We start from the raw sequence: 10033 nt of genomic DNA, 5'->3' as shown, positions 1-10033 counted from the left end.
GCAGTTCAGAGTATCCAGCCTTCCTGGAGTCCATCAGAGGGGTGCTGGAGAGCACCCCAAATGGTGACTCCGTCGTTTTGCTGGGAGACTTCAACGCCCATGTGGGCAATGACAGTGTGACCTGGAGGGGCGTGATTGGGAGGAACGGCCTCCCCGATCTGAAACCGTGCGGTGTGATGTTGTTGGAATTCTGTGCGAACCAGAGTTTGTCCATCACAAACACCATGTACGAACATAAGGATGCACCAGGACACCCTAGGTCGCAGGTCTATGATCGACTTTGTAGTCGTATCATCAGACCTGCGTCCGCATGTTCTGGACACGCGGGTAAAGAGAGGGGCTGAGCTGTCAACTGATCACCACCTGGTGATGAGTTGGATTAGATGGCGGGGGAGGATGCCGGACAGACCCGGGAGACCCAAACGTGTAGTGAGGGTGTGCTGGGAACGTTTGGCAGAGTCACCTGTCCGTCGAGTCTTCAGCTCTCACCTCCGGCAGAGCTTTGCCTGCATCCCGGGGGAGGATGAGGATATTGAGTCCGAATGGGCTCTATTCCGTGCCTCCATTGCTGAGGCAGCCGATTGGAGCTGCAGCCGCAAGGTGGTCGGTGCCAGTCATGGCGGCAAACCTTGAACCCGATAGTGGACACCAGAGGTCAGGGCTGCCGTCAAGCTGAAGAAGGAGTCCTATCGAGCATGGATGGCTTGTGGGACTCCTGAAGCAGCTGATAGGTACCGGCAGGCCAAGCGGCACGCGGCTTCGGCGGTGGTCAAGGCAAAAACTCGGGTGTGGGAGGAGTTCAGTGAGGCCATGGAAAACAACTTGCGGTCGGCCTCGAAGAGGTTCTGGCAAACGGTCCGGCGCCTCAGAAAGGGGAAGCAGTGCCCGGTTCACACGGTGAAGTGGGGACGGGGGCCTGCTGACCTCAACTGAGGATATAGTTGGGCGGTGGAAGGAATACTTTGAGGCCCTTCTCAATCCCACTGACATACCTTCCATAGAGGAAGCAGAGGCTGAGGACACAAACGCGGACAGTTCCATCACCGTGGATGAGGTATCTGGGGTAGTGAAAACGCTCCCCAGTGGCAAAGCTCCGGGGGTGGACAAGTTTCGCCCTGAATTCCTCAAGGCTCTGGATGTTGAGGCACTGTCTTGGCTGACACGTCTCTTCAACATTGCGTGGAAGTCGGGAACAGTACCTCTGGATTGGTAGACCGGGGTGGTGGTCCCCCTTTTCAAGAAGAGTGACCCGAGGGTGTGTTCCAACTATAGGGGGATCACACTCCTCAGCCTCCATGGGAAAGTCTATTCCAGGGTGCTGGAGAGAAGGGTACGACCGTTAATCGAACCTCGGCTACAGGAGGTCCAAAGTGGTTTTCGTCCTGGTCGCGGAACACTGGACCAGCTCTACACCCTTGCAAGGGTACTGGAGGGTACTTGGGAGTTTGCCCAACCGGTCTACATGTGCTTTGTAGACCTGGAAAAGGCATTCGACCGTGTCCCTCGCGGTGTCCTGTGGGGGGTGCTCTGGGAGTATGGGATTGGTGACGCGCTACTACGTGCCATTCAGTCCTTGTACAACCGGAGCAGGAGCCTGGTTCGCATTGCCAGCAGTAAGTCAAGCCTGTTTCCGGTGAACGCTGGCCTCCGCCAAGGCTGCCCTTTGTCACCGATTCTGTTCATAATTTTCATGGACAGAATTTCTAGGCGAAGCCAAGGTGTCGAGGGAGTCCAGTTGGGGGCCTTACGATCTCATCTCTGCTATTTGCAGATGATGTGGTCCTGATGGCCTCATCGAGCTGTGACCTGCAGCGTTTACTGGGACGGTTTGCATCTGAGTGTGAAGCTTCTGGGATGAGACTCAGCACCTCCAAATCCGAGGCCATGGTTCTGAGTCGGAAAAGGGTGGATTGCTCCCTCCGGGTTGGGAATGAGGTCCTGCCCCAGGTGGAGGAGTTCAAGTATCTCGGGGTCTTGTTCACGAGTGAAGGAAGGTTGGAGCGTGAGGTCGATAGGCGGATCGGCGCAGCGTCTGCGGTAATGCGGTCATTGTACCGGACCGTCGTGGTGAAGAGAGAGCTGAGCCGGAAGGCAAAGCTCTCAATTTACGGTTTGATCTATGTTCCCACCCAGTTCAGAGCAGAGCCGCTGCTGCTCCTTCACATGGAGAGGAGCAAGCTGAGGTGGCTCGGGCATCTAGTCCGGATGCCTCCCGGACGCCTCCCTGGTGAGGTGTTTCGGGCATGCCCAGCCGGGAGAAGGCCCCGGGGAAGACCTAGGACACGCTGGAGGGATTATGTCTCACAGCTGGCCTGGGAACGCCTTGGTGTCCTCCCGGTGGAGCTGGAGGAGGTGGTCAGGGACCGGGAAGTCTGGGCTTCCCTACTAAGACTGCTGCCCCCGTGACCCGGACACGGATAAGCGGAGGAAAATGGAATGGAATGGAATCGATCTTTACATAAATGTTAACTTTACATAACATTATTTTTCCTCATATTACGAGTTTATTCTCGTCAAATTGCTACTTTTTTTCTCCTATTAGAATATGACTTGTTTCTTAATGTTTTGTTATTTTTGGGAACATTTTGGCTGTTTTTTTCCATTTCTACTCTTTCTTTTTTTCTTTCCTCCTTCAATTTTCTTCTCATAATTATGATTTTATTCCCGTAATATTTTGACTTTATTCTCGCAGCATTAGAAATTTTTCCGCAACCTAATTTTCCAAAAATTACAATATCATTTAAAATTAAACATTTTTTCATTTCAACTTTATGCTCATAAAATGATGTTAATTTTCCTCATAATATTACAACATTTTTTTTTTTAATACAACTTTTTCTCTTAATATCTTGGACTTTATTCTGCTAAAATTACTGCTGATTTTTCCATTTTTGCAAGGTTTTTTTAAAGGTTTTTTTGTTAAATTATATTTTTAGAAGGTGCCATGGGCCACACTTTGGACACCCTTGGTTTAGAATGTTACAATGTTATTGCCTATAGAGTTAATAATAAAAGTTTTTACGGTTTTATGATGGTCACAGCTTGAGCCTGGAAGTCATTCTTTCTATTTGATTTTTTGTGTAATGTAAAGCCAAGTGGGAATGATGCCAATAAATGACATGTACCTTTATTGTGCTAGCAGTAAGGCCACTCCAGAGTGAGAGGATCCCCTTATTTTTCACCACCTGTGCAAAACAGTCGGTGACGCCACTGAAATGCACATCAACGCCACCAACATGGGGCAGACGGGAACTCTGCGCCTGCAAAGGAAGGACATGCATGTTTAGCAGCTAGAAGGAGCCTTTTCTCATGGATTGAATGTGATTTATTATCAGGTATTCACACTGTCATGACCTATTGATGGCAAAGGCAAAAAAGCTTTTCTCTTTGGAGGGGGTGGGATTGTTGAGCTGCATCAGCAAGGCCTCTGGCAGCGCACCATTGGCTGTCCGTCAAGACACGGGACCATCCTCAGCCCAAATGAATGTTGTTACTGGGGCCGAGTGCAGTCCAATAACCATCAGACGCTATCTGCCAGAGAAGACTTAAGAAAAAAAGCATTGTGTCCTTCAAGACCACAAAATTGGGCGTTTGGAATTTGCAGGAGAGCACCAAACACGGAAAAAAGTTTTATTCTCCCTTGACGTTACTGGCATGACAAGGAGATCCCACCTGAGATGTTTTCCACCATCATGATCCTTCAATGGAACAATGGAGCTCCAGGTTGCGCAGGGGTGTCAAACGGCAGCCGGCTATGTGGAGATGTTGCAGGGGGCATCCCTCATGGCTGAAGGCCCTCAGGACAACGCTGCACTTCACAAAGGACTTCTTCCAGAGGAATAGGCTCACTCTTTTGGACCATCCTGCGTGTTCCCCTCATCTAAATCCAATGGAGAACATTTGGGGATGGATTTACAAAAATGGGCGTGAGTTCCAGACAGTGAAGCCATCTTCAGCACCTGGAGCAACATTCCCACTAGCCTCCTGGAAACACTGGCATCAAGCATGACCAAACTTATTTTTCACCTCATTAACACAAATTGTGCAGCTATTGGAACAATGTATTTCTATTTCAGTGGGGGTTTCAGGGTTTTTTTGAGCTATGGTCTTAAACTTTTCATCAGCTGATGAACAGCCTATTTCACTTTAACGCTTCTTTGCAATTGATTGCTTTTTTGTCTCACTCCCGTTTCTTCTTTTTGCATTTTGAAGCTCCACGTAAAACCTCAGAGGTTTTGCTTAAACACAGAGATGTGTGCAAGTGCAGCACTGACTTACTTGCATCTTGCGTTTGACAGTTTCAAAAGGATAGGAGAGTGTTTGGGCCACTCCTGCTGCAAAACAGCCGTTTATGAAGTCCTGCAGAGGTGAAAAGCGAAAAGGAGGCTGCTGCCACAGTTTGTCAACGTTCATGTAGATGACATAGCATCCCAGAGAAAAGGGGAATGCGCCTACAAAGAAGATACAGTGCAATGTAAACGATGATAAGAAACATTGTAGGTGTTCTCTTCATGATTGCATGTGACATACCCAAAACGGTGAGGGAAAAGCCCCTGTAGAGAGCCAGCAGCCCTTCTGCGCGCTGGATCTTTGAAATGGCGTGCACAACACCAACGTATGTGGGTTCCCTGCAGTTCTGCACAATCAGCCTGGTCTCGGCTACTTCCAGAGGGTATGTGACCAAGGCGGCGGCCACGCCGGCAAGACCCCCTGCCAAGATGGCCCTCGCCTGGGAGATGAAGCCCAATTCATCCATGTGAAAATGAACTATCCTAGACGCAGAGCACATACGAAAAATGTTTAATATATCTTTATATACTTTTTGGGTGGTTTTAAACAACAATGTTATTTAGTGTAAGCATTCTGCACCAGAGAGTGCAATAGTAACATTTTGTGTTTAACTTATGTTTTCCTAGAACACTGGAGTGTACAGGACAGTAAATGCGGGAGTCGGTGTGATTATGATTGTATTCACGCGAGTCCTGGGTGTGTGTAGTTTCCACTGCCTTGTGCAGATAGATCAGCTATCACCGGCAAAGTGTTTATTTATCAAGAATACTTTGCCAATAGATCACGTTTTGACCTACAGTAACCCAAAGTAAGCTCTTTATTTCACCCACAGTTTGACCTGACAAGCAACACCACCCCGTCAATAGTTAGCTTCAGGGTAGCAACTGACATTACGTGACGTTTGTCAGACAAATGTGTCGTATTAACAATTTTATTTGCCAAACACCAAAGCGAGATTACACATTGAAAGCCACTGATCGAGTTAAGCGCCATTAGGAGTGCCTGCGAGGCAAAATCGAGGGGCTGAACTTCAATGGTACGCTTTAAAAATCGACTGAGAAAATAAAACCACCCGATTGGCTGAAAATCAATAGGAGCACTGAAACAGGAAATGCATAACCAGTAACAAAACCAAAACTTTTACGACAAATTGCGGCATTTTAGCCATTTTAACACAAAGTTTATTAAAGTGTGTAGTTACATCAATTCTTAAGATGCTAAATTCATTTTTTCAACTTTGTTCGCTACGCAGAAACACTAGTGTACTCACACAGCTAGTACGACGTCACCAAAACAAGTGCGGCAAACAACCAAATACAGCACTGAGCCCAAAACAATAACAACACGTTCGAACATAGACATTTGCATTAAAGTCTTTCTTACTTACTTTCTGTAAGTTGCCAGATGTATTGAAGTGTAGGGGAACAATCGCAGACAAGAGACGAAGTTTCCCTTCCAGAATCCTTTCAGTCCCTCATTGTGGTAGATGAGGAGAAAACTTTGCCAAAAGCCCTTTTTACAGTGAAAAGTACCCACCTGACTTTTAATTTTCACCACTTCCAAAGGAGACGTGGCGCTTTTACTGAACAACCCAGCGAAACCGGCGCACAGGAAGCTTTGAGAACCTGTCAGCCTGTTGTCCTTTTTAACAGTGGCCATAACTAGTTGGCCTTTGCCGGAACGCCAGTTTCGCCTAAACAACAACAATCTGTTGACATGAGTTGGGCATCTATTCCTAGAGAAAGATGAGGTGATCCTGTTTTGCCAGCCAGCACCAGTTTCAAATGACAAGTCAGGGGCGGTCCAACACGTCTCTAGTCCTCCTCGGAACTACACTTCATCATTGTTATTAGACAAGCGCGAGATGCATTCATGAACACTCTGATAATCACAAAATATCCGTATTGTGCGTGTATGTGTGGTGTAAATAAACAGGAAGACAAAGTAAAACAGTACGTGGATATTATTATCGCTCACCAGGGTAACTCCTACTAAGGAAGTACAATTTGCTGCATTTAATTATGCCCGGAAATCCCAGAAAATACAATCTACACTCAAAACATGAGAATTCCGCTTAAATGACTTGGTGTCTTTGAACGCAACTCTACTAGTAAAACAGAACAATAACTTTTCGGACTTTTAGCTTGACTTACCTTTTCAGTTCATTTGGTGCTGATAATAAATACAAATGCATATATAAAATATATAATACATAATAATAATGTAAATATTAATGTATTATGTCCTGTAATTTATCTTTTTGTTCATAAAATACAGTAAAAATGTGCATATGTCACACTTACAGGCAAATGATTAATCAAGATTAATTAATGCGAAAACTGTGACTAACTTATATATTGTTATATTGCTTACACTCTTGGACACAGGAGGGCATTGGGGTAAAAAATCTTAAATGAGAGCCAAAAGTCGTTTTTGCTTTTGTTTACATATTTTAACAATTTACTTTATTTTGTTAATATTGTTATTTGTTTAAAATATTGTTACATTGTTTAGAGATATTCAAGCAATTGTCTCGGTATTGGTATCGATGATACAGGACCTGTATTTACTGCATATTAGAATAATAACAAAATTTGTAATATCCCATTAAATCCATTGGTTACTTTAAAAAAAGTCGAAATCATTGTTGATCCTGAAAATGTATACCAAAGTATCAGTATCAGTAGCAATACAGTACCTGTATTTAATTGGTATCGGCAAGATACCAAAATTTGACGTATCGCCCACACCAGTGACAAGCTAACGTCACATGACTTGACAGGAAGATGGGCTGCCGCCACAGCAACACGAGAGGGCGCCATGTGGCCAGGTCTTTAGCCTTAGCATCCTTTTGTAGACAGTGACCTACAGTACTACTAAAATAACTGTGATTACAACAATAAATGCGTTAATAGTACGAATCCAAATTTTGGGGACACTTTCTCATTCAGTGTGACACAAGTAGTCATTGACATTTGTAAAAATTTGAGGAAATCTGTATTACACGTATGCTAGCATGCCTCCCAAAGCTTTTTAGGCAACACATAGGTGGAGCCACTAACGTCATTTACATGGGTGGACCGCATTTTGTCACAAGACCGTATGTGTGCAATAGAATTCTATACACTGGAACCTCGGTTTTCGGGATGAGTCCTTTCCAAAGGGGTCCAGCTACAACCAAAACGTGCAAAAGATGATAAAAGAAATCCTATAGGAAAGAATGTAAATGCAAGCAATCTAGGTAAAAGTGATGTTAAAGGGTCGCTGGCATGATTGATCAACTTTGCTTGAATATGTTATATATTGTTTGTAGTTGTGTTCTACATTGTTCCATTTTTGAAAGCGAACCGTAAATTCTCAAAAATGACATTTATAGTTGATGGCGCAAGCCACGACAAGCTAGCTCTCGCAGTTCAGTGTCATTGTGACCTCATTGGGGTGACACCTCCCAGCTAAAGCAGAGCAAACAAACGCTTCTCAAGGTAGATGGTTGACTTGGTTCATCAAAATAGTAGTCATACCAAAATGTCGTATTGCTGCTGGGTGTTCACAGTATTCCAGTGATACTGTAAGTTTCTTTTCTTTTCCAAAAGAGGAAGCTTTAAGACAATGGATGAACGAGAGACAGATGAACGCTCACCTTGAGTTCTGTTCAGGTCATGTCATGTTTACATAATGTCTTCTAAACACTATTCCATGATAGCGACAAAGCTGCAAAGCATTGTACATGTTATATAAAGGTCTTTTCACAGCTATGTTCCACATATACAATCAAACAGGCTATAAAGATCCCTTTACGCTCATTAGGAAGCCGATTTAAAACAATAATAGAAGGATAAGCAACTCCAGAGTAATTTACACACACTCTTCTGTGTTTTGAAGGCGACCAATCTTCATCTCCACGTCTTAAGTTCATGTTCTGAAAGTTCTCCAAATGTTTCTCCCTTCTTTTCTCCTCAAAAACCATTGGCACATTGCTCAGATCTTGGCTATGATCACTGTAAACATCCTCTGTCTCGTACGCCGCTATGTTTGTTTACCTCAGTGATAGCCCTCCGATGGCGTCACTTCCGGAAATGAGACGGAACAGCGAGAGCTAGCTCGTCATGGCTGGCGCAATCCACTATAAATGTCGTTTTTCCAAATTTGCAGTTCGCTCTCCAAAAACAAAGTAGAACATAATTACAAAAAATATATACCATATTAAAACAAAGTTAACAAATCATGTCAGGTACCCTTTAAATGTTCAGTTGTCCATTCATTTGTCATTAGGTCTTAATGTGCATAAAAAGTCACCAATATTGGAAAGTGCGTCAGGTCTGACGAAAAAGACCCCATATTCTCAAACACACAGGAAGTCGGCCATTTTGGTCTCCGGCAACGATCTTGGGGCGAAAACCATGGGGTTGTATTTCAACAAACTAGTCCTAGGGACTTTGACCAAATAAGCCCAAACGAACAGCAACAGACACGAGACAGATGGGTGATGTTAAATTTGAATCTGCGCCATAAAATGTGGGTGGGGCATGGCGACAAACTTTGATCTTTTGATTTGAACGTTGCTTTCAACTTTGAACAAAACTGTAAACGTTAATAACTGGGCTCCACAAGGTCAGATCTTCATCATAATCGGTACATAGGATTAAGACAACACCTTGGAGCCACGTGTAGCTCACTTCCTGAATTCATCTCAATTTCAATTTCAACACTGCTGGCAGATTTAATTTGTAGCTAGAAAAGCACTGGGAGAGCGCAGACCTCCGCCAAGCGCCATAGTTCCCCCCATATGGTGATCCACAACAATACAGTAAACCTACAGTTTGTGGATCAGTCTTTGATATTTTGTAGAACCTGTTGGAAACATGTCCTGTATTTTTTTTCCCCAAGTGCTCTGACCATTTTTCGTGGTCCTATCTCGCAATGTTAAAAAGAATCCTTTCAAAAATCTCTGGATCCAGACAGTGATCCGGATCCCCCCCAAAATGTAATCAGGTCTTCCATATTCCCTTTCCGACAATTGCTGAAAATTTCATCCAAATCCAAATGTTATTTTGAACACAAACAAAAGATAAACGCCGACAAAAACATAACCTTCTCGGGGGAGGTAGTTATGTTTGCATTGTTTTGTGCGTGTAGAACTATAATTATTGTCTGTAAAATGTGTTTTGTGTTATCATTTTTGGGTGTCTGGAACGGATTAATTGGATTTACATTATTTTCTATGGGAGAGTTATGCTTTGGTTAGAGTCTGTTTTGGTTTCAGTCGTATGTTCTGGAAGGGATGAATGACGCTAACCAAGGCACCACTGTATATTGTATAGTCAGCGTTTGCATCATGTCTATACAGTGCCAATATCTGAGTTTGTGTGAGCATAATATTACATGTGACAAAAGGCAAGGCTAGGTGTTGTCTTATCCCACCGACAATACACCGTCCGTCTGTCTGTCCTGTTTTTGCCCTTCCTGTGTCCCCTTGCTGTTTGCATAGAATACAGTCAGACCACCGCCTTCCTGTATGTATATCCCGCTCTTGAATGAGCACTTCCTCAGTGCGGGAGCAGCCGGCCTGCCTTTGTGTGTCGGGGAGCGGCACGTAACGGTTGGCGTAGGCCGGCCTGATGCATTGTCATTCCCTGCATGTCATGCGCAAGCCCACCCTTGATCTCTCACTTTGAAGTGCATTAAGCGGAGGACGCTGGGTGGGGTGGGGGTGTTTTGAAGCGGTCAAGAGAGGGCGCCCACC

General features: G+C 44.6%; 1 protein-coding gene across 1 annotated transcript in view; it reads right to left on the bottom strand.

The window, feature by feature from the left end:
• slc25a43 (solute carrier family 25 member 43) overlaps positions 1-6150 on the bottom strand; it is an 11155-nt gene extending 5005 nt beyond the window's left edge. Inside the window, exons 1-4 of the mRNA XM_054792480.1 lie at positions 5678-6150; positions 4531-4772; positions 4279-4451; positions 3126-3260 (exon numbers count right to left, since the gene is read on the bottom strand). Of these exons, the coding sequence (XP_054648455.1) occupies positions 3126-3260; positions 4279-4451; positions 4531-4772; positions 5678-5949 (822 nt within the window). The 5' untranslated portion in view covers positions 5950-6150. The remainder of the gene's footprint in view (positions 1-3125; positions 3261-4278; positions 4452-4530; positions 4773-5677) is intronic.
• Positions 6151-10033: the final 3883 nt, after the last annotated feature.

This window comes from Dunckerocampus dactyliophorus, chromosome 11, assembly GCF_027744805.1.
Source record: "Dunckerocampus dactyliophorus isolate RoL2022-P2 chromosome 11, RoL_Ddac_1.1, whole genome shotgun sequence".
NCBI lineage: Eukaryota > Metazoa > Chordata > Actinopteri > Syngnathiformes > Syngnathidae > Dunckerocampus > Dunckerocampus dactyliophorus.
This window is presented reverse-complemented; position numbering and strand designations above follow the sequence as displayed.